This window comes from Ailuropoda melanoleuca, chromosome 9 (assembly GCF_002007445.2).
Source record: "Ailuropoda melanoleuca isolate Jingjing chromosome 9, ASM200744v2, whole genome shotgun sequence".
In the NCBI taxonomy this organism is placed as follows: domain Eukaryota; kingdom Metazoa; phylum Chordata; class Mammalia; order Carnivora; family Ursidae; genus Ailuropoda; species Ailuropoda melanoleuca.
In genome coordinates this window covers 29,929,888-29,951,991 of record NC_048226.1, presented here as the reverse complement: position 1 = coordinate 29,951,991, position 22,104 = coordinate 29,929,888, and the positions used below count along the sequence as shown (strand labels likewise).

Sequence of the window (22,104 nt, the reverse complement as noted above, 5' to 3'; positions counted from 1 at the left end):
GGGGGGGCAGGAGGGCAGGGGGAGAAGGCTGGGAGAAAGAAATGGTGCAGGGGCTCCTATCTAGGAGAAAAATACCTTGAAGAGGTCCTCCCTTTGGGTAGCTGAGGCACAGACAAATCCAGAAGGCCCCTTGGAGAGTCTGAGTAATGGACACACACAGACCTGAAGTTCAGAGCCCCGAAGCAGCACTGGGACCCCTCCCCAGCCTTCCAGGGCCCCACTCAGAGCATTCCTCCTCTCTCCAAGCTTTCTCTGACCCTGTCCTCAGCCCTGATTCCATGGTTACACTTGGTCTTCAAGGAGTGACCAAGCCCTCACAAGAGCGCCGTCATAGGCATAAGGAGCCCGAGCCCCTAACAGCCCCTGCATGCAAGACCCACCATGCTATGAGGCCTCAGAACTTGGTGTCCACCCAGGCCTTCTGTCAATAGCAGCTCTTACTGCCCACCCCCCAGCCACCACTAGCACCCACGGTGGGGGGAGGGGAGGCGGCAGAGCCTGGGGAAATCCTGAGAAGAGTAAAGCGGATGGGGTGGGGCTGGGGAACACTGGGAGGGCACACGCTCTGTCTACAGGGCAGCTGCTACTCAGCCCCCCCGGAGGGGCCACAGGAAAGTACACCCAGAATAACAGGCAGTCTGGTTTTTCAAGAGAAGCTGAAAATTGAATTTTTATTGAAACTCCCAGTTTTAAAATATTGGCAAACACTTCAAAGGTAAAATGTTTATGGCCATGTAGACCATGTCTGGAAATTCCAGCTTACTGCGTACTCGCTGTAGGCAGGCCCGTGACTATCTCATGGACACAGGCATAGACACCACAGTCTTAGCTTCCCCTGGACTTGGCCCAACCCTCCGAAGACCACGCCAGGGTTTAGGGATGGACCACGTGAGGTGCACACAGGAGACCCTTCTCGGCTTGTGCGGGCCCTGGTCCCACAGCTCACCTTTCCCTTAGGGCTCTGCCTGCCCCTAAGACTCTGCCAGGATGTCCACCTTGAGTCTCAGCCCCTCCCCACCTATCCAAGCCTGACTCCTCCTTCTAGGGCAGCTCGGAGCCACCACCTCCCGCATCTGAGGGTCAGCACTTCCCAGCAGTATCCCATTCCTGCATCTCTGGTCTCTGTTCTAGTTATTCTAGATGCATTGTCATTCATTTGGCTCACCCTAAATTGCTAAGATTGGGGTCTGGCCTGCTAAGCGGAGAGACAAAAGCAAAAACCCACGGGGCGGGGGACATTCAGTGATTCAGGAGATTGGCAGATAAGAGCTAGACCTTTTCTCCTTCCATCAGGGCACTCAGCTCACCTAAAAACATGTCAGGTTCTGACATGGCTTCCAGGAGCAACCCAGTGTCTTAGCCCCAAAACTCCGCCAGCTAGGCACTGGGCTTGTGGCAGGAGTGCCACCTGGTGGCCAGTTTGGAACAGAGCGGAGTGGGCCTAAACTAGACTCAGAAACTCCTCCCTCCGCCTCACCATACCCCCCCCACCCCCATCCCCATCTCTGAGCCTCCATTCTCAGTGTCCATGGCCTGTGGCAGAGAAGGATCTCGTGGGAGTCATGTGGAACCCATCTAGACAAACAAAGTCTCCTGACTAGAAGTGGCTGGGAGGTCAGAGAACAAATTCCAGCATGGCCATCGACCCAAGTTAGGGAAGGCCCTGCCCCAGCCTCCACTCCTCTGTTTACAGAAGGACAGAGAGGAGCTATGCTTCTTCTGGTCGATCTCAGCTCTAGACCAGAGTTCAACAAAGCTCTCTCATCCTACTTTCTCCATGTCCTTCTTGTTTGTAGGTTGAAATACATATGCTTTTAAAACTATCTCCGTAAGATAGGCGTCCCAGGACCCTCCCAGCTCCGATGTGAGGCCTGAGCCTGCTGGGCCGCCTGCATGAAAAGAAACACTTGCAGACATGTGGTCTCCCATAAACCATTTCTGGTCTTCCATAGATACAGTGATCTAAGAATCCCAATTCTGGACTCAGAGGTCTCATCCGGGAGCCCCTTACAGCAGCCCTGATGGCGGTCATGCAGCCTCTCACATACCTCCAGTAACGATGAGCTCACCTCTAAGGCAGCCTTGCTGACCTTACTTAGCTCTGATGAAGCTGTCTCCCCCAGGGGAAGACTCCTGTCCAGTGGTCCTACATCTGTCCTCTTAGGCCACACAGACCATGCCTAATCCCTCTTCCTGGGATAGAGCAGGGGATTTCAATAGGGGATTTCAACACGGAGGTCATGCCCTTCTAAATCTACTCTTTTTTCAGGGTAAATAACCCCAGTTCCAACTCAGTCCCTCATGGGGTTTTGCTTGTTCTCTGTAATCCTGGCTGATTCCTAGGACATCAGCAGTCATTTAAGAAACTACAGAGAAGCTCTTAGGTGCTGGGCAGCCCGGTTTGTGTCCACCTTCTTAAAAAATAGGGTAGCAGATCAGAACACGACATTTAGAGAAGAGGCTGAGTAGTAAAGGGTTGGAAGACTGACTTCCCTCCTGACCAAGCCCCTCCAAAGGCACTGCCTTACTGGGCTGGGACAGCAGGCTGCTAAATCGTATTGATATTAGCTCCAAGTCATCCTTGGGCCAATTCCCACCCGTCAGCAGTGGTTTCTGGAACAATGGTTGAGAAAGATGGTATGAATCTGGGCCTACGAGGGGGAAAAATGAGACCCCATGCTGCATGAGAGCAATTGGTTTTCCAGTCCCCACCACAGGACCTTAGACTGTCCCTATTCCTGTCCCTCTTCTTAGGGTTGCCTTGTTATCAGGACCCTGACTCCATCAGTCATCTAGAATATTCACCAGCCCAGCTCTGAGTGCCCGGCCATCTCCAATTTGCACATTGTCAATCTCCACTTATATAAATTGAGGGAAAATGTCAAACAGGACACAAGTAAGCTCCAAGAGGTTAGGCTGTCTGAGGAAAACACCTAACCCTCACAGCCAGTCTCACTTAGAAGACGGAATCCCTTCTAAGACGCAAGCTGCCACTTCCTGGAGGGATGAGCGCTGAGCAGGCCCCACAGTGCCTCCCACGGGCTTCCAGGGCCTGGCGGCCAGGCACGAGGCCCCAGGTGATGGACCGATGGAATCATGCCGATCCAATCCCACCCCAGTCCCAGAAAGGCCAGTCTCCCGGCATGGTCACGTCCTGCGACAAGAGGAAGCACTCATGTGTAAAAGGGGGAGTATCTACTTCTCAGGGTTGTCATGAGGTTCAGCTGAGATGGCATCTGTGCGTGCCTAGCTCAGGGACTGGCACAGAGGGGGGCTTGAGAGATGAGTACCGCTGTACGGCATTGCTGTCAGCCACTTTGCCAAGGTACAGGAGGGCAGTGCCTGGGTCTCTGCATGAGGCATTTCAAGCATACAGGAAGCTGAATTCTGCTACCAGCAACTTCACTACCAGAGCGTGAAGGAGCCACACAGGGCTGGGCCCAGGGAAACGAGGGGCAGAGCCAAGCCAACCTAACCCCCACCCAGGCTCAGAGGGGGCTTGGAGAGGCTGGGTAAGCCCACGGAAGCCTGGAAGTTGGAGGTGATTTAGCCCCCGACCCTGACTTTCTCAGCAAACATGCGATGCCACGGCCTGTGGCAGAGGTGACAAGAGGCCAACTCAGGGTAGGGCTCTGAGAGCTTGGTCTGGGGCCCAGGCCAGATGGGGCCCATGTGCCCAGCAAGCTGTGCCAGCCCAGCCCATGCCAGCCCAGCCAAATCTGAGTTATATCAGGAGAAGGGATCTGTTCAGAAAACTCACCCATCTTTGCATATTTACATATTCTATTTTGGGGTCTCTTCCTTTTTTTTTTCTCCCCTTAGCTTCCTAGAAAAGTTCTCGTGATCAGTTCCAACTTCACCTCTGCTGAACTGCAAAGGCTCACTCTCGGCCTCATCTCCCCTCCATCTGCCAGCCGTCTTCCCTCCAGCTACCCCCTCACAGGCAAGGCTCCCCGGAGCACTCTCCCCTCCCTGCCTCTGCTGCCCCCACCTATTCAGGCCTCGATCCCTATCACTGGACTCTGGGTCCATGCTGACATCTCCCCAAGGTCACCATGGCTCAAGTCGGCAAGTCCAAGGTTACAAGCCCCAGTTAGCAGGTCTCTCCGTGACAGCTCACGGCACCTGACCAGGCCCTCACTGCCCAGTTCCTTCCACTCTGGCAGTTATGACGGCTCCTGGGCTCGCCATTCCCAGAAGCAGAAGATATCACCCCTTCCGTGTTCCATGGTCACCAGGCACCACCCCTACACAGTCTAACTCCTTAAGAGTCCCTTTCCTGCTACCTGTCCCTGAAGCATTGAATTCCCTTCTCACATGACCCAGGCCCAGTCCTCAACTTAAGAGCTCCTGATCATTACTGTCTCCAGCCTCAGAACCATCCAACTGTTCGACAAGACATCCCCACCTGGCTGTCCCATGGCACTGTGAGTCCAACATGTCCCAAACTGGCCCTGCATTCCAAACACCACGCCCCATCCCTTATTCTTGCTGCCCCATCTATCCATGCCTACCCTGCCACCACCCCCTCTCCCTCGTCCCCATGGCTAGTCTGTCTTTCACATCTCACATCCCTCCCCTCCACCCAGCCCCCCTGCTGCGGCTCTCGTCAAGGCCCCCACTTGTGTCCCATCTGCAGGCAGCAAGCCTCCTAACTGGTCTCCTACTGCCAATCTCACTTCCCACAAATCCAGCCTCCACACAGCTGTCAGGTTACCTCACAAGAATCCGGCTCCCCCACTGCCCTGCCTAAAGCCATCCACGGTGCTCTCTGGTGTCAGGATAAAGCCCAGGCTCCTGAGCCTGGTCAGACCCTGCAGCACCTCCCACTCCCCTCCCCCACCCCACGCACCAGCCAGGGCCAGTAGTGGGAGGTGTAGGACAGACTGGAGTTCCTAAGGTGGACTTGCCCAATGCCTGAGACTGCAGCCAGATGACCTCACCTCTCAACCCCAGTATCCCCATCTGATAACCGGGGGTAATTAGTATGCTCCCCTTTCCCAAGATGCAATATGAATGGATTCCTCAAGGCCAATTCGCTCTGCACCCGCCCTCCCCTCACACCACCACACTGCCCGGTGAGCCCGTGGTCAGTGCTCAGTGGATCACAGCTTCCTCACTGGCCTCCCCCCTCAAGCCTGTCCTGCTCCCCACCTGTTCACCCACAGCTGCCAGTGGCCTCTCTAAAATGCAAACCTCGCTCTCCCGATTCAAAATCTCCTGTGACGCCCCAGCGTCCTTAGGGGAAGTCCAAACTCCTTACGACATGGCTTAAAATGACCCAGCCTCTGCCCACCTCAAAATCCACCCTGCCCCACAGGGCTACAGGAGTCCTGTTGTCCCCACTCCCAGCCCACTCAACATGTACACCTTCCTGCCCGACTCCTCCTCCCCCTCAGCTCTAGGTCAGGCGCCACTCTCTCCAAGAAGCTCCCCCTCACACACACACCCCCACCCTCACCCACGTGAGCTCCTCTTCCTAGGAGCCCCAAGCCCAGGGAACCTGCCTCATGGGCTCTCATCAGGCTTTAGTGTAAACATCTGTTTTCCTGTCTTCCCAGTGACGTGGCTCTGTGACAGCAAGGACCCCAGCAAGTTTACCTGGCACAGAGCAGAAGCTGGATGTTTGTTGAGAGGGTGAAGGGAACAATGGTGAGGAAGGAGTCCTTGGCCCACGGAAAGCCCCAGACTCCGTAGGGCCACTTATCAGACTCAACATATATTATTTAAAATGTGGCCAAAGGAAGCAAAGCCAACTTGCCAAGACCCTGGAGGAAAGAGCTGACAAAGAAGGGAAAGGGAAATCGTGGAAATGGTTCAATTCTGGGAAGCAGTGCAACTGGTATTTGGGAGTCAGTTCCAGGGACAGGACAGGGTTACCCAAATGTCCCAGAGCATAAAGGCGGGGGGAGCGTCAGTGCCTCTGAAGGCAGTCCCCAGGGGCAGAGTATGACCTGCCACAGAATGAAACTAGCTCTAGGCAGGCAGCAGTGTGGGGAGAGGAAGGGCTGTGTCAGCCCCATTTGACCAAGTGGTCCCACGAAGATGGAAGGAGCCTTTGTTTCTACCACAAACAAGCCAGGGACACCGGGTGCAAAGACAAGAGATTCCTAGAAGAGGCAGCTGGGCTCCAAGCAGACCACTGAGGCACAAAGAGGCCTGGCACCAAGAAACCTGGTGAGTTCTGAACCTTTTCAGCCAATGCGAACACCTTTCAACATTAATTCTAGGACTGAGAGGGGAATGTGGCAAGACTTCACGTTTTCTGGCGGAGGGAGAGAACAATGTGCTATTCAGGCCATATCTGGAACTGTGGGTCCCCCCCCGAGTACCTCTTTTTAAGAGCATCCCTGATAAATGGGAAGTCACACAGAGAGACCAGGATGTGCTGGGTACCAACACAAACAGAAGCCAAAGGGCCAAGGGAATTGCCATTCCTCTCCGTAACTAGAGCCATGCTAGCAGAGCAGAGAGCGGCAGGCTTGTCTGTGGGGACTAAAGGCCAAACGCTCTGGGGAACAAAGGACAGAGGAGGCAGTCCTTAGGATGGGGGAGACCTCTTGTCCCAGGAAGTGACAAGCAGAAGCTGAATGACCGTGACTGTGGATGCTGCGGACAGAACGTCTGCCGAAGGCACAGGGCAGGAGCAGACCTCTGAGCTCCTTTCCACTGAAACACCATCTGAGGAGAAGGATGTGATAAAGTACTCAAGGCACATGAAACCCACTCGCTCAACTTGGACGTGTCTGCAACGCAGTAGGAAACGCTGTGCCAAGGGGAACGAGAGCTCAGGCAGATGGAGCGGCAGCTTGGGGGTTGGTGCCCTCTCTTCAAGATGAAAGCTGAGCCCTGTTCGTGTTGGTGTTGTTGTTTAGTATTGTTATTTAACTGCTCTTGTATTTACGCCTTCAAGACAGAGAAAAGGGCCCTGCCTCCTGGCACTGCTCTGAGGCCTGGAGTCTGCCATCATTACAGCATCAGTGGCAAAGACTGCCTGGGGAAACTAGGCCAGGAGAGGGACACGGAATCTTCTGGAAGCCTGTGGGAAGGCAAGCTGCCCTACCTGCTCCCAGTAAACGTATCCCTGGCCACTCCCCAGCCTGGGGTCATCTCAGAAGCACACGCCTCCTCTGGCCACAACGACCATACAGCAGCCACCCTGGACACTGGGTGGCAGCCTTGCTCCAGCCTTGGCCATGTCCTGAGGATGCCACAACACCCCAAAGTACCAAAGGGTCTGGGGCTATCATGGGAAACTTCTCTTGAAAGAGAGTATGGGCATCACACAACATCCCATTACATGGGTCTAACATTTTCCACCCAGGGCTCAGAAGCGGGGGCGAGCCACACACCAAGACCCACATGCCATGCTTGCCCCCCTGCCTCCACCAGCTCAGATCAGCCAGAAGGGCCACGCAACGGACAAGGCGGAAGGTCAACCATCAGATGTATTGGGGAGAGGAGAGATGGGGCACCTTCAGGAGTGCCTCCCGTAGGCAGCCAGCTTGGCAGTTTGCTGGGGAGTGAGAAGGAACAGGAGGTCATGGGGCTCCCCCGGCAAAGATGAGCTCCAGGGCCGCTTGGATATCACCGCCAGTGGCCTGCAGGGCCCGCAGGCTCAGCTCGTCGTCCTGGATGCCCATGTCCCGCAGCTGCTGCAGCTGAGGCTGCCACTGGCTCTGCAGAAAGACAGGAGCAGGCAGAAGCCGTCAGCTGGGACCCTACAAAACCCCACTCAGGGGCAGAGTGCAAGGTGGGTTCCCACAGCAAAGTCAGAGGGGCTGGAGCCTTTAGAGAACAAACGAGAAGTTTTCCCAATTAAAAAAAGGAAAACGTCACCATAAAGATCAAAAGAGAAGGCGCAGATTACTCACAGTCTAAATTTCAAAAAATTAAACGACTTTCTTTCTCCCGTTCTATGTATAGACCGACAGATACGTACACACGAAATGGGGGGAAGGCGTACATTTTTAAATTAGTTTTGCTTCTGAGAATGTTGCAGAGTGAAAAGTCTCACTCTATCCACTCCCATTCCCACCCCAGAGAACCTATTTTACTTTTTGAGAGAATACAAATATGTATCCCCATATCTACCCTTTCCTGAGACCCCTGTTCTACATTCAGCAACCCCTCCCACTTTTTTCCAACGTAATTAATGTATCCCGCTGATCTCTCTATGCCACAAAGTAAAGACTTCTTTATTTCTTTTTAAAGATTTTATTTATTTATTTGAGAGAGAGAGAAAGCAGAAGCGGGGGGAGGGGCAGAGGGAGGGGCAGAGGGAGAGGAAGAAGCAGACTCCTCACTGAGCAGGGAGCCCGATGTGGGGCTCGATCCCAGGACCCCGGGATCATGACCTGAGCCGAAGGCAGACACTTAACTGACTGAGCCACCCAGGCATCCCTAAGTAAAGACGTTTTAATAATTGTACAATATTCCAACTCATGGACGTCCTAAAATGTACCGTAACCAAGCTGTTTCCAACCTTTTGCCATCACCAGCGATGCCGCAGTGACTGCCTCTGTACAAACGTCACTTTCTACAGGCACGTACCTCCATCTCCAGGATAAATTCCAAGAAATGGGGCTCTAAGGAGTCACAGGGCTTTAAGGCCATCAGTATTTCCTTTCCACAAAGAGTATGTTCCTGCCCTTTGCCCATTTTTCTATGGAGTTCTTAATTCCAAATTACTAGAATTCTCCATACCAAGGAAGTTTTGCCCTTTGCCTGATAATGTGTTACAGGCTTTTCCCCAGTGCGTTAGGCTTCAGGACTTTGCCTGTTTTTTGTTTGTTTGGTTGGTTTGGTTTGCTATGCAGGAATGTGCACTTTTACAAACTCAAAATGTATTCCTCTTCATGTAATGGCTCCTGGATTTTGACTCTCCACTACAAAAGAACTCTTCTATAAAGGTTTAAAGAAATTAACCCACATTTTCTTTTAGTACATTCAAAGCTTAATAATAGCTCTACCTCACGAAGAAGGAAGTGCACAACTTAGGGAAGACGACGTGCTCACTTGTGGGAAGGAAAAGGCAGTGGGGATGACATGCAAATTCAAGAGGCGGGCATGCAAGGCTGAGGCGTGGAGGGCTTTTCAAAAACCACACCAACCAACTCGGCCCCATTTACAGGCCAGGTGGAGCCAGTGAAAGCTCCTGAGCTGGACAGCAGAGTGAGGAGGCATCTAGCTGGGGAAGACAAAGGAACGGAGAAGACAAGCTGTCCCTAGGTCCTGCTCCTGTTCCCCTCACCGTCATGTGGTCTAGAGAAAACCACAGGAGCTTGAACCCTGTCTTTCCCACTGGATGGCTTCATGACCCTGGACAAGTTCCAGAAATGCTACTCACCCCCAGGCTCAGATAAGGAGCAAAGGAAACAGAGTGCAGCAGACAGCTCATGCACGAAGATATGCAAGCAAACATCAGTCCCTAGGGCCTTCCACTTAGCTGCTAGGGTGACCCTCCCAGGAAGCAGAGCAGTGATGGTAGCCTTCCCTGCTTAAAACCTTCCATGGCTCCCTGCTGACTGCAGAACCCAGTCTGGTGTCCTTACCCGAGCAATCCAGGCCTTCATGCTCAGGCTCCTGTTCCCCTTTTCACTGACTCCATCTAGGATCTTCTCCACAAGGACACTGCCTTCTAGCCTGTAGGCTTGGGTATGTCGCATGTACCTCTACAGGTGGCTGCCTCTGCCTGGACACCATCCTCCCACCCAAATACCTCCTTCCCCACCTGGCTAACCTCTAATCAATTCTTTGACAATCAGCTCTGCTTGGTACACCTCCATGGCAGGGATGACAATGGCTTGTCTCTGCCCCAGGAGCTGGACCCAGGTCTGGTATATACGCAGTCAACACTCGGTCAGTGCTCATGGAACGAATGAATGACTCCTCGACTCAAACTGCCCCAAGTATCCAAGCTACACAGTCAGTGGAGTCAGGCCACAGTCACAAGGTACAGGAGTGGAAGCCACAGGGACAACTGCCCTTGCTGGAAACAGCCTCTCCTGTCACCCCGCCATGTCCCAGCTGTTTCTAAAGTGAAGAAGGCCCTCTGGAGAGCAGAAAGAAGCTGACTATCCAAAGTAGCTAAGAAGTCGCCAGTAACTAGGACACCAGGAGGAGGGAAAACTGACCTGAAGGCTGGGCTGCCCCGAGGCCTGCAGGGCATGCTGTAGGGCTTGGCTGAAGAGATCATTGGTGATGGGCGTCCCTGACTGGACCCCAGAAGACATTGGCGAGGTCCCCGAGGAATGGCCCTAGAGACGAATCAGTGGTCAGCGCCACCCTCAGAGCCACCTCAATCTTCCAGCCCATACCAGCTGTTGTCACAGCACCCCATCATGGGTCCCTAGGGGACCCAACTACTGCCTCCCAACAGAGACCTACAGGAGACAACCACACAGGGGTACCTAAAAGCTCACTGTGGCCAGGAAAGATTCTATCCTCTTCTGCTCCAGGGAAATGGAATCAAGCCCCTGACCTAGCCTAGGACCCCAGCACTGGGAGAGATGCCCTTGGCAGCTAGAGTGACCATTACCAGGAACACTAAAGCTGGATGGCTGAGCCCCATCAGGGATGAGGAAGGGCACATTACGTGAGGGGAGGTTCTTCTGAGCTATGAGGCAAGGAATTCTGGACTATACTGAACCCCGGAGGCTGAGCCTTAAGGGCAAGGGGTGGGGGGAGGTCAACCAAGCTGCCCTGAGAACCCCACCAGGGCTCCAGGCAGACTTCAGCTCAAACCAGATGGAGTACCAGGGTCAGTACCGCTAGGGAGCTTCTTCCCGGAGGGCCCGGCCTCCCTCTTCAGGGCCTCCCTCCATACCTGGGTGCCAGGAGTCGGCGTGTGAGAGCTGCTCTCCGGAGTGCTGGCCAGGGCTAGGGCGGTGGCCAGCTCGCTCTGGGTGATGGGCCGGGGGCCGGCAGCTCCACTGTACCCCAGGGAGGCTGGGCGCGAGCTGGGGGTGCTGCTAGAGGGCGTGGACCTGGAGCTCTGGAGAAGGGAGGCACTCAGGGAGGTGGCACTGTGACAGTCCCAGATGAACCCCGACCCTGCTACAGGAACTACCTGAACGGCTGCCAGGCTCAGAAGGGAAAAGTAAGCCAAGACTGGCCACTAAAGGGGTTAAGACCACCTCCTAGCTTGGGTGTGCCAAGTCCCAGGGAGAGGCGCATCCCTGGCACCACCTCCTCAGTGGCAAGCAGCCAGGCCACTTACTGGGTGAAAGTCGTCCTCGTCGTCGGAGAGCCCTTCAAACAGGAAGCCACCTGGAGGAGGGAGAACAGATTTGGGGAGGAAGAACAGAAAGGCACAGGCGTAGCTCCAGAATCTCAGCTCAGATACTCTCCAAATTCACATTTTCATCCCTTCCCTTGGAAAATTACAGGACAGATGCACTCCCTGACTCAAACCGAGAGTTCCCAAGGAACACCCTCTGCCAGCGCTATACATAGCTGCTGAGTAAAGCAAATCCCTGGGCCAGGGCCGGCTCCCCAGGGGGCTTACGTTACACTGCCCTGGAGCCCACCTGGCATGTCCCGGTACGAGCTGGAGGTCGCGCTCCGTGACGAGGAGTCGGCTCCTGGCAGTGGGGTGCTGCCAGCCACCGAGTGCAGAACCAGGACAATGGCATTGACCAGGGCTGGGTGAGCAGGCACCAACCTGGGACAGAGGTGGGAAGAAACAGAGGGTGACCAGGAAGGACTGAGCACCCTGGGCATGACAGAAGTTCTGGGTGCCCTCCAGACAATCGCACTGCCCATGCCCACCTTTGAACTCCTCAGCACCTCCCACTGCCTGGCTCTGTCCTCCTGCTGCTCTGCCCCCAGCAACAGCGGCAAGGTCTGTGGTCCGAGGGTCCACTGCAGATGTTCACCTGCCCCTCCAGTAAGGCATGATGGGACATGCACAGCCTAGGAGGCTCAGGGGTCCTTCTCCAGTCTCGACTCCATCTCGACTTTCCTCTGGGAAATCTCTGGGAGGACCCTTCTCATCCCGGGGTTGGGCCATTTTCTTCACTTGCAGAATAAGGGATATGAACTTTACTGTGTCCCTTCTGGATCTAAAATTTTAGGGATCAATGCATCTGCTTCTTTCCCCATCCTAAAGTATTTCCAAGGCTCCTCAATGTCTACAGAAAGAGAGCTGAACTGAGCCTGGCCCGCAGAGCCACCACCTTCAGAACCCTACTTTGTCTCCACATCTCCAGGTGTCCCTGCCCTTGGGCTTTGTAGGTCTACCAGTAGCCCCTGCTCTTTCTCACCTCCTGACATACTTCACAGGTGGACTCAGGAATAGATGAGGTTGGGCTCAAAGAGCAGAATCCTGGACGACAATGAGGTTTCTGGGCTGACCATCTGGGGAAGGATAGGGGACCCTTTAATAAGATGGGTGTACTTACGTATCAAGCATGCTGGGATCAGCGAAGACAGAGAAGAGGTCCTTGTCCTGGAGAACGCCTGAAGGAGAACAGGGATCACCTCAGAGACTGGGAATCTAGCCAGATCCAGGAGGGTAAAGAGGCTGTAGGCCTCAGGACAACCGGCTCGACAGGGACATAGGATCACAAAGCAGCTCCCATCTGAAGACGGTAAACGAAGCACCAAGAAGCACAAGCCAGGTGTTCTCCATCTTGTGCCCCTCTCACTGCCTCCCCCTGCACTTAGGTCACACGCCTCGGACTAACATGCCAGCCTCTCTTCCCCATACGTCTGGGTTCTTCCTTAAGCCACCAATGCGTGCAGGAAGTCTTCCCTGCTGGGGGCTTACTGCTGCCCCCATTTGGCATCCTCACGTCTCATTTCTGACGTTAGGTAGGCCATGATTTCTCGGTGGCACTGACCGCTCTCAGAGGGCTGGATATAGGGAATGCGTCTTGGTGTCCCTCCTCCCCCAACAAGACCAGAGATTCTGGACAAGATGGTAATTGCCTTACCCTGGTTTCTCCTTCTCCAACAACTCCCATTTCCTCCGGCACTTACCGAGAGCAATAGGGTCACTGCTGAGGCCTGGGGTGGCCACAATGATCTGATCCAGAGACTCTTTATTGCCGAGCATCTTGAAGACCTGCAGGGGAAATGGGGGGGCTGAGCACTCAACTAGCCCAATACTCAGCTAACACTCGCACGCTGCTGAAGGGCTCCCTCCTGCCACAAGCTCGCGCACACACCACCACAACGGAACCACAGCCCCAGGAACAGACAAACCTCTTTTTGCTCTAAGAATGTGGCTTACTGGAGGGTAAATAATTAAAAAAAAAAAAAAAAGAAGCAAGATCAGAGTAAACCTTCCATTTCTATTCCTTTCCCTCACCTATAGTTCTAATGCTTCCAAAATAAAAGCTCTCTTTAGAAGCCCAGGAGCAAATGTTCCTCTAGGTCCCAAAAGCCCTTTTCAATCTCTATAAAATTATCATTTTGTATGCATACATACTGGGAAGTTTGCAGCTCTATTAATTTGGCTTATCAATTCTCCTACAGAGACACCTCAGCGCATTTTCCCAGTGAGGAAATCCAGGTAAGGAGCAGTGGGCAGGCAATTCAGGGAAAAGTCAAAGAACGAGGCCCAGCAGAAACAGTATGTGGATCCGCTGGCTGCAACTACATTCATGCCATGAGGCCCACATCAGGAGAGGTGGTACCATTACCATTAGAGGGAATCAACAACACCTAGCTGAGAGCGCCTCTTTGGGGGATGATAGGGCCCTACTGAGACCCACAGGCATGACAAAAACTCCCCGAGGTACTCCTGGTAGCCATGGCGACGGGCTGCCGGCTCCCACTCTACACCACTCACCAGCATTGGTACCCTCTCCCGCCAGCCATCCCGGCAAGAGGCTCGGGAAGGGGCCTCGGCACGCACTCACCGCCTCCCTGTAGGAGGAGCTGCTGTGCAGGGCAGTGTGGAGCACCCGGAACTCCCTCAGGGCAGCCACTTTGTCCACAGGTTCTGGGGACAAGACACTCAGTTACCTACAAGCCGGCCCTGGCCCTGCGGCAAAGGCAGAGCAGCATTCCCGCGCGTTCCCTCAGCGCCCCGCTAAGCACATGCGTGCCGGTGCATTAACACCCACCAAGGCCACAGATGTGAAAACCATGCTCTTTTAAGCGTCTCCAGTACCTAAAACAAAGAGATTCCAGTTCCGGCAGAGGTCAATCTTCCCACATGGAAGAGACGGTTCTGATCGATCCCCCACTGCGGGAATTCTAGACTTCCTACATTTGCAAGGGGGATGGTATAATCCACTCGGTAGACTTTTCTACAGAGATTTAAAATAAGTACCAAAAGCCATCTGAACAACACAGAGCGATGCTGACACAATATGTTAAGGGAGAGAAATAGAACACAGAGTTGTACATATGTTCTCTAGTAAAACTACGTAAAACGTGTCTGCATGCACGTGGTCCCAGGCTGGAAGGGGAGAGAGGGAAGAACAGAACTTAGGAAGGGTGGCAGGAGCAAGGCTGGTTGTTTCCTCTTTGATATCTTCTTTCAGACTTCAGTTATATTATTTTGAATTTTTAAAAAAATGTATCAGAACGACCAAAAAAACCACACTGTGCTCCTAGGGTTCTTTAACAACCTTGTATTACATGCCCCATAGCAAGTGCTTCACTGAGACTCAAAGCTCTCTTCTGATCTTTGGACACTAGGATTCATTCCATACATGGGAAAGTTTAGCAGCTGTCTTAGTTTACTTGGTTACTTTACTATTTAGGACATCAGTCCATTTCACAGGTGAAGAAATCTGGGTAAAAGGAGGGCAAGGAAGTAGGAAGTCCACACTGGGTCACACTTTTAAGTGTCGTTCTCTTCACCTCGGACAGCTAGTTGTGATTATACACACTGTGTACTGCCCAACTCCAGGGGCCCCCGTCCCAAAGCAAGGGGAATGGTACCCTGGAGTCTGGGGTAGCAACCATGTCCTTACCTATGCTTCTAATCAGGACAGTGGTGTCTTTCAAAAAATATTCATCTTAAGTGAATTACCCAATTAATTCATTCAACAAACATGTACTAAGCAATTTACTCCAGGCCTGGTTTGGGGAAAGGCAAGGGAAGGCAAAAAAATCCGACTCCCCTGCCACAACAAGGAACTCTTGGGACAGGGGAAGCAGCGAGACTAGATCAAACCCACAAACACACCATGATAAAAGAGCGTGCCAAGGCGCTCTGCAGAGATGTGGACCTCAGTTAGAGCACTAGGAGCCGGAGGCAGACAGCCATGGTGCAGAGGGCTGGCTAGGACACAGAGCTGTCTCCCAGGGGAGGCCATCTGAGAGGGTGTTCAAGGCAAAGCAGATGTTTACTAGTGGGAGAAAGTCCTAAGCTTAAGTGAGAACATGTGCAAAGTCATGGAAGCATAAAACAATGAAGTGCTTTGATAGAACAGCAAGTTGGTCTTTGTGGCTGGAGCTCAGGGTACACGTCGCTGCTGGAATAGCAGGCAAAGTGAGATCCTGAAGAGATTTGTAACCTGCCACAGAGAACCATCAAAGGGATCCAGGTGGGAAGGAAGGGACTGACAGGTTCTCCTCCTACAGGCGCTAATCTAGGGGGAGATCAAGAAATGTGCTTCCTTTTATAAGAGCACTCAAGGATAAAATATCCAAAATGCCATCATGATATGTTTCTTTTCGGATCTGAGTTCATTCTCAACCCCAATAAAACATGCCTTTGTTTCAAAAAGAAATCTCCAGGCCAAAGGGAGGAGGAAAAGGACTCAACAGCTTAAGCCAGCAATCAGCTAAGAGTTATGGTTGTCTCTACAACACCTCTGAGCTAATCTCAGTCTCACTCTTTGGAAGTGGGAGGCAGCCAGCCCAGTGGAAAGAACATGGGCTCAGGAGCCAGGAAAACCTGATTCACATCCCAGCTCTTGCACTCACTTCCTAAGTAGGTGACCTTGAATAAACACCTTCTTTTTTTTTTCTTTTAAAGATTCTATTTATTTGAGAGAGAGAGCACGCTCATGCACGCATGCAAGCAGGGGGAGGGGCAGAGGGAGAGGGAGAAGCAGGCTCCCCACTGAGCAGGAAGCCTGATGAGGGACTCGGTCCCAGGACCCTGAGATCATGACCTGAGCCAAAGGCAGATGCTTCACCGACTGAGCCACCCAGGTGCCCCAATAAATATCTTCTCTAATGCTCCTTTTCTTCATCTATAAAATGCTAATGCTGTCATCTGGCCTGCAGGTCTAATGATTAAATGGGGTATCAAAGAGAAACAATCTGGCTCGAAGGAGCAACAAATGTTACTTTCCTTCTGGCAGTGCCCTCCAGCCAAAGACCAGAGGGGCACACCTGCAGTGGACTGCGTTGGGTTTACTGCTCTGTACAGAGAGGAGGATGCATACCACGGGAAGTGTGGGCATCTCAACCAGATGACGTTAGAGAAGACACAGGATTTGGGCTTTGGCTGTGATGTGGGGGGACATTTAAAGAAGCAGGGCTGTGTTCCGGGTTGAAAGCTGTCAGGAAGTGGGGGTGATTTTATGATTAGATATCTTAACAATTCTTACCTAGAAGGAAGGAAACCAGAGCAAGGCTGAAGCTGTAACTAGTAAAGAGGGAGCAGTCACTCATGACAGCCAGAGACAGGGATATGGGGTCATTTTTGTGATGCAGGCAATGTTCAGGGTTTTGTCTCTGTTAAGAAACGAGAGGGATCTTACTGTTGTCTGGATCCATTACTTTCTCAGAGTGGGTGGCCTTATAGATGTTGGTGATCTGTGAAATTGTTCATGTTTCAAGGCCTCGCTGAGAGCCAGGCCAACCCCTGAATGTCAGAGGCTGCCTTTCTCTTTCTCACTTCCCATGAGTGGACAAAAGGACATCCTTTTGTCCTTTATGTTCAGAATTGAAAAGAGGAGAAATTTCAAGCTGATAACCAATCACAGCAATCATGAACGTACAAAAACATGTCAAACTGCCAGTTTCACAAAGCTAATCTTTTTATACAGCTTAGCTTTATCCTTGGGGAAGCTTTTAAAACACAGAAAATTTAAATTATGAATTCTAAGCAGCACCTTTTATTAATAAATCAAAAAGGCATTAAAGGTCTTGAAAGTTTACTCCAAGAGCTACTTCAATACTGTTATTTTCAAGCTTCAGGAAAATACATTACCAGGATAGCAGGGGGGACCTGACCGAATAAATCACCGCCTAGGGCCACTTGTGGGAAGATTTGCTAACGAGGACTAACTACATCATTACAGGAGCACAAGGAGTTTCCAGCTTTTTTCTAATAAGAACAACAACAACAACAACAAAAAGATACAAAGTTCATTGAGAAATCAACTGTTAATCTAAAGGAGTTTAAATAGACACACACTCCCTACCCCACTAGGAAACAGTGGGTAATAAACTTAAAAAGTAGAGCAACAAACCCCCTTCATTTAGTGGTGGTGACAGCAAGTAGACCAAAATCTCACTCTGTTATCAATGGGAGACTAATCCAGTAAGTAATACAGATATCCTCCATCACCATCTCAGTAAATCGCCTTTTGATTCCACCCAGGCCATGCCTCAAGAACACGCAGACCTTTCCTTGTAGAGATTACAGGGCTCTCCCTATCTAAGGGTCCTTACTCACCTGGTTTCTGATCAGGCTCGGGCCAGGACTTCCGCAGAACATGGACTGTGGACCCAGGTTGAATGCCGTAGAAGTCAAGGGTCTGGTCATCTTTAAGCTTCCGGCCACAGTATATCAGATCTAAAAAGAGAGCGGCCCATGTATATTTTGCTCCTCAAAACAATGTAGATGATTTCTGCCCCTAAGAAACTTATCTTGATTGGACAGATAGCCAGAGAATGATACTTTGCTTTAAAAAGTACACTTATTTAATACATAGATTTTAATAAAAATCGTTAGCTAGTACAAAGTCAAAAAATACAGAATCTATGCACAGGAAAGCTCTAGAGCTTAACATCCCGGAGACTGCTCAATTTAAATGAATGGGAAAATGCAACAGCAAAAAGGGATGAACCAACGGGTCCCTCAGCTATTATAAATTACGTTTATAATTTAATTTCTTCTTCCTCCACCTAGAATACCCTTGCCATACTCCTTTCCTTTTTCATTACCTTTCCTCTAACCAATCGAGCAAACAAAAATCTTTCTAATCATCCCTCAAAACCCATCCTGAATACCATATACTGGGGGCCTCCCCGGACAATGCGCTCCTCCTTCTCTAGTCTAGTCTATCCCAAATTCTTGCTCTTCCATGTCATAGCTAAGGAATTCTGTGATAAAGTACCTCAGTATAACACACACTGAAATGGCAATGATGCTTTTATTACATGGTTTGTGTTTCTACTCACCCAACAAGACTCACTTCCCCGGACTGGTAACATGATGAGGCAACAAATCCCAGACTCTTAATTTACCCTTGTAATTCCAGAAGTACCTCCCCAGAAAGAGAGCAGAGCAGCAGCCCATTCCCGATCCACAGAGACTCACCAATCAGCTCAGGGTCTGGAACAGACTCCTGGAGTTTGCCAGCAATGAGCTGCTTCAGAAATGAAATACTGTAGCCCCCCAGTGAGTATTCACCCAGCTCTGACTCTGGCAACTGGAGAATAGACTTTGGGGCAAGTGGCTGGTCAGCCAGCTTCACTGCCAGGTGCCAATCTGAGAGAGACATCCTCTCTCTTTCGCGCTCTCTCTTTCTCCCTGTAAAGGAACAAAGCCTTAGTAGTTAAAGTGCAGACCACCACCCTACACCACCCCCACCCCACCAAGGGGTTGAATGAAAGCTAATTCAGTGTGACACTGTTGGAAAAACACAGGATGCAACATCAGGAGGCCAGAACTAGAATCTGGGGTCCTCTCCTTACTCATCCTATGATAAACAGCACAAAACTTCAGCTCTCTAGGCCTCATTTCCTTCATCTTTAAAGTGGACATAGAAACACCATCTCACCTAATAGGAATGTTGTGATGTTCAAATGAGACCATCCAACCCTCTCCCTTATGTATGCTCCTTATTTCCAATTTTCTTCATCAACCATTCTTGAACTGCGATAGCTTTACAACAAGCTCCCTGCCTCTTGCCTGTCTCCCTATCAAATATCCATGCCGCAAGCCAACTCATCACTTTATTTTTTTCAACTCAGTGTAGTTAACATACAGTGTTGTATTCCTTTCAGGTGTACAATTCAGCGATCTGACAATTCTATACATTACTCACGGCTCATCCTGATTAAATGTACTCTTAAGCCCCATTCACCTAGTTCACCCATCCCCCCACCCAGCTCCCTTCTGGTAACCATCTGTTTGTTCTCTACAGTTAATCATCGCTTTAAAACACAGACCTTATCAAGTCATTCCTCTGCTTAGAACTCCTCCAATGACTCCAAACCACTTCTATGAATAAGTCTAAACTCCATAGCCTGGCTTATGACAACATTCTTTCTGTTCCCTCTGCTGGCCTTCCTCCCCAGAGCCCTGCCCTACCCTAACCTCCCCAGCACTTAAGTCCACCCCCCAGGAACCCTTCACTCACCCTGCAGGTATTCCTCCTCTCTTAGGTCTCTTAGCAAACTCCAACCAAAATCAACTCAAATACAACCTTCTCAGTCCCCTCTCCCTTTCCTCTGAGGTTCTCACATTCCCTCAGGGCAAAGGGTTACAAATACCTATTTAATTCTCAACCCTCCACCCCCAACCCATTCTAGGAGGCCCTGGAAAGCAAAGACTAGAATTTTTGCCTTTATTGTCCCAATGCTTCGCAAATGTGCCCAGAAAATGAATCAGGAACTCCGAGGGCGGGGGAATCTCATAGGACAAGGCAAGCCCTCGTTATAATCATTAGTGCTTCCAAAGAGGCCTCTAGCAGGCAAGACTGTAAAAAAATAATAAAAATAAATAAAATAAAAAAATTTTAAAGGCCGTATGGCTTTGAGGCTGCACAGCAGACCCCAAGGCATCCTCAAGGTACCGATCTACTTTAATAGTGTTCAGGTTTATGAGAATAAATAGGTCTTTTTATATACCATGTCACATTTAATCCTCACAATTGTTCCCTGAGGCAGGCATTATTATCATCCACATATTACAAACGAGGGAACCGAAACTCAGAAAGGTGAAGTCACTGGCCCAAGGTTACAGACCGCTAGTAGTGGGGCAGGGACACTATCTTAGGTGACGACCCCACCGCTCCCACGGGACCAGCTAACTAGAAAACACACGTCCAGCCCACGCGACCCGGGGCCCGGCGCCCTCACCCGTCCCGCGGAAGGAACCCGGCCGCAGAGCCGCCGGTGTAAACACACTCCGGTCCACTCGCCGGAAGCCGGAAGCCCTGCGCTGCACTCTGGGAGTTGCAGTTTCTGCTGCAGCCCCGCCCCTTCTGAGGCCCCTGTAGGCTAGTGGCGCTAATGGCAAAGCTTCCGGTTGACGGGGAAGGGGTGGCTTCTAGGCCACTTGAAATTTCCCGCGGGAGGGTGTCTACGCGGCTTTCGCGGGCGAGGGAGCCTGGTACCTGTCTGCCTTCCAGGGCCCGAGTCGCGGGACGTGGGCCTGGCGCAGCCCGGGAAGCATGCAGAGTCCGTCGGCTACTGCAGGCTGTGACGGCGCCGCGGGAGGGAAAGCCCGCCCGCATCCCCTCCCGCTGCGACCCTGGCCCCCCTCACCCCCGAGGGCGCTTTCCCGAGCGGTCTCCTCAGACACGGCCAGCGGTACGTCGCCGTCCTCCCCCTAGAAAACCGCGTGCCCCCGGGTGAAGTCAGCCTCTTCTGTGTGCTCCTTGTCGCCAACCTACATGTGGAGGCACATGGGGAAGGGAGGGATGACTCCCTCTAAACCGTGGAGGGGTTTATATAACAGTCATCCACTGAATTTGGGGAGAGGAATTTCCACTGAACTGTCATAGAGAAACTGCTTATTTTAGATGCACGGTTAGAATTGGATTGTTTGCACAGAAGTTGAAATTAGCGCTAAAATGTTGAAGAGGGGCTACTTCTAATCGGACTCTATTCGAGAATTAAGGACTAAGGAAAGAAAAAAAACAGGTAAATATAAGAAGTTAACGAAGTTGATCATAGCAGCTGAAGGCTGATCTGGTGTGCATAACCGTTAAAGTGTAATTCCAGAACATCCCAACGTAGGCCAGGGATTGGGGCAGCCACTAATCAAGATAGCTTGACTGAGGAGAGCAAACCGACTGCATGGTCTGGGAGGGCCAAAGCATTGAGCCCCTCAGAGATTGAAACACACCGATGCATGAAATTGAAACCTTTAAAAAATTTGCACCCTATGTCAAAGGGCAAACTGAAAAAACAAAACAAAAAACGATGCATCAACACTAGGAGAAGACCGGAAAAATTCTCTCTGCTTGGTTGGGCAGGACCTGATGTGTGAAAGAATAGCCTTACCTGAGAATTTGAAACCCCAGGTCTATACCTTGTGCAAGTTTGTGGTCAGACTTTCCCAGAAACATCCAAAATTGGTCCTAGGGTCTGCATTTTAACATACAGTAACAGTAGTATACAATGTCCAATGAGTAGATGCAGAAACTGAAGCACTATTAAGAGATTAAAGATTCAGTGGCAGGTGAAAATGTGTAGCGGGGTGGCTTTGGTGTGAGTTAAGTTGATTTTGCTGAGGTCTGCTATTTAATAGGGGGAAAAAGGCAAATAACATGTCATTTGAGTGTCTACAATTAAAATCTTTTAATCTAATTTTTACAGAAAGCAACAAAACCCAGATCTATATAAATAAAAAACTAAAGATGTGAGAATAAAATCAGGTAGGATGCTCAAAGTGTCATCTTAAGTATTACCTCAAGTTTTGTTAAGTCCACTTTATTTAGAAAGAATTTATATACAATAAAATGTACATTTTAAAAAATGGTCCTGGGGCTCTTGGTAAAGCACATTTAAATTATTAAAGACATTAAAGAAGATATCAAGCCTTTAAGAATAAGACATGATGAAAAAGAACAGGCATATTTCAGAAGAATCAAAAAGAACTTTTAGAAATAAGTATTGTCACTGAAATTAGGAATTGCACAAATGTAGGTCCTTGTCAAGAATGTGTATTGTGAATATCCTCCCAGTCGGTGGCTTGCTTTTTTACACTCTTAATGGTGTTTTTAAAGA

At 50.9% G+C, this 22,104-nt stretch overlaps 1 protein-coding gene across 2 annotated transcripts; it reads right to left on the bottom strand.

Moving 5' to 3' along the window:
• Positions 1-642: 642 nt before the first annotated feature.
• On the bottom strand, positions 643-20,342 carry UBL7 (ubiquitin like 7). 2 transcript variants are annotated; one of them, XM_002922980.4, is made up of 11 exons: positions 20,230-20,342; positions 18,464-18,676; positions 17,597-17,716; positions 13,869-13,951; positions 12,985-13,069; positions 12,405-12,462; positions 11,532-11,665; positions 11,222-11,271; positions 10,829-10,996; positions 10,137-10,259; positions 643-7,679 (listed from the first exon to the last, which is right to left on the bottom strand). In XM_002922980.4, exons 2-11 carry the CDS (start codon positions 18,645-18,647, stop codon positions 7,542-7,544), a joined length of 1,143 nt encoding a protein of 380 aa, XP_002923026.1. In that variant the 5' UTR covers positions 18,648-18,676; positions 20,230-20,342; the 3' UTR covers positions 643-7,541. The 2 variants fall into 2 exon arrangements, with proteins under 2 accessions (XP_002923026.1, XP_034523949.1); XM_034668058.1 differs by lacking the exon at positions 20,230-20,342 and adding an exon at positions 16,524-16,650 and having other exon boundaries at positions 18,464-18,603.
• Positions 20,343-22,104: the final 1,762 nt, after the last annotated feature.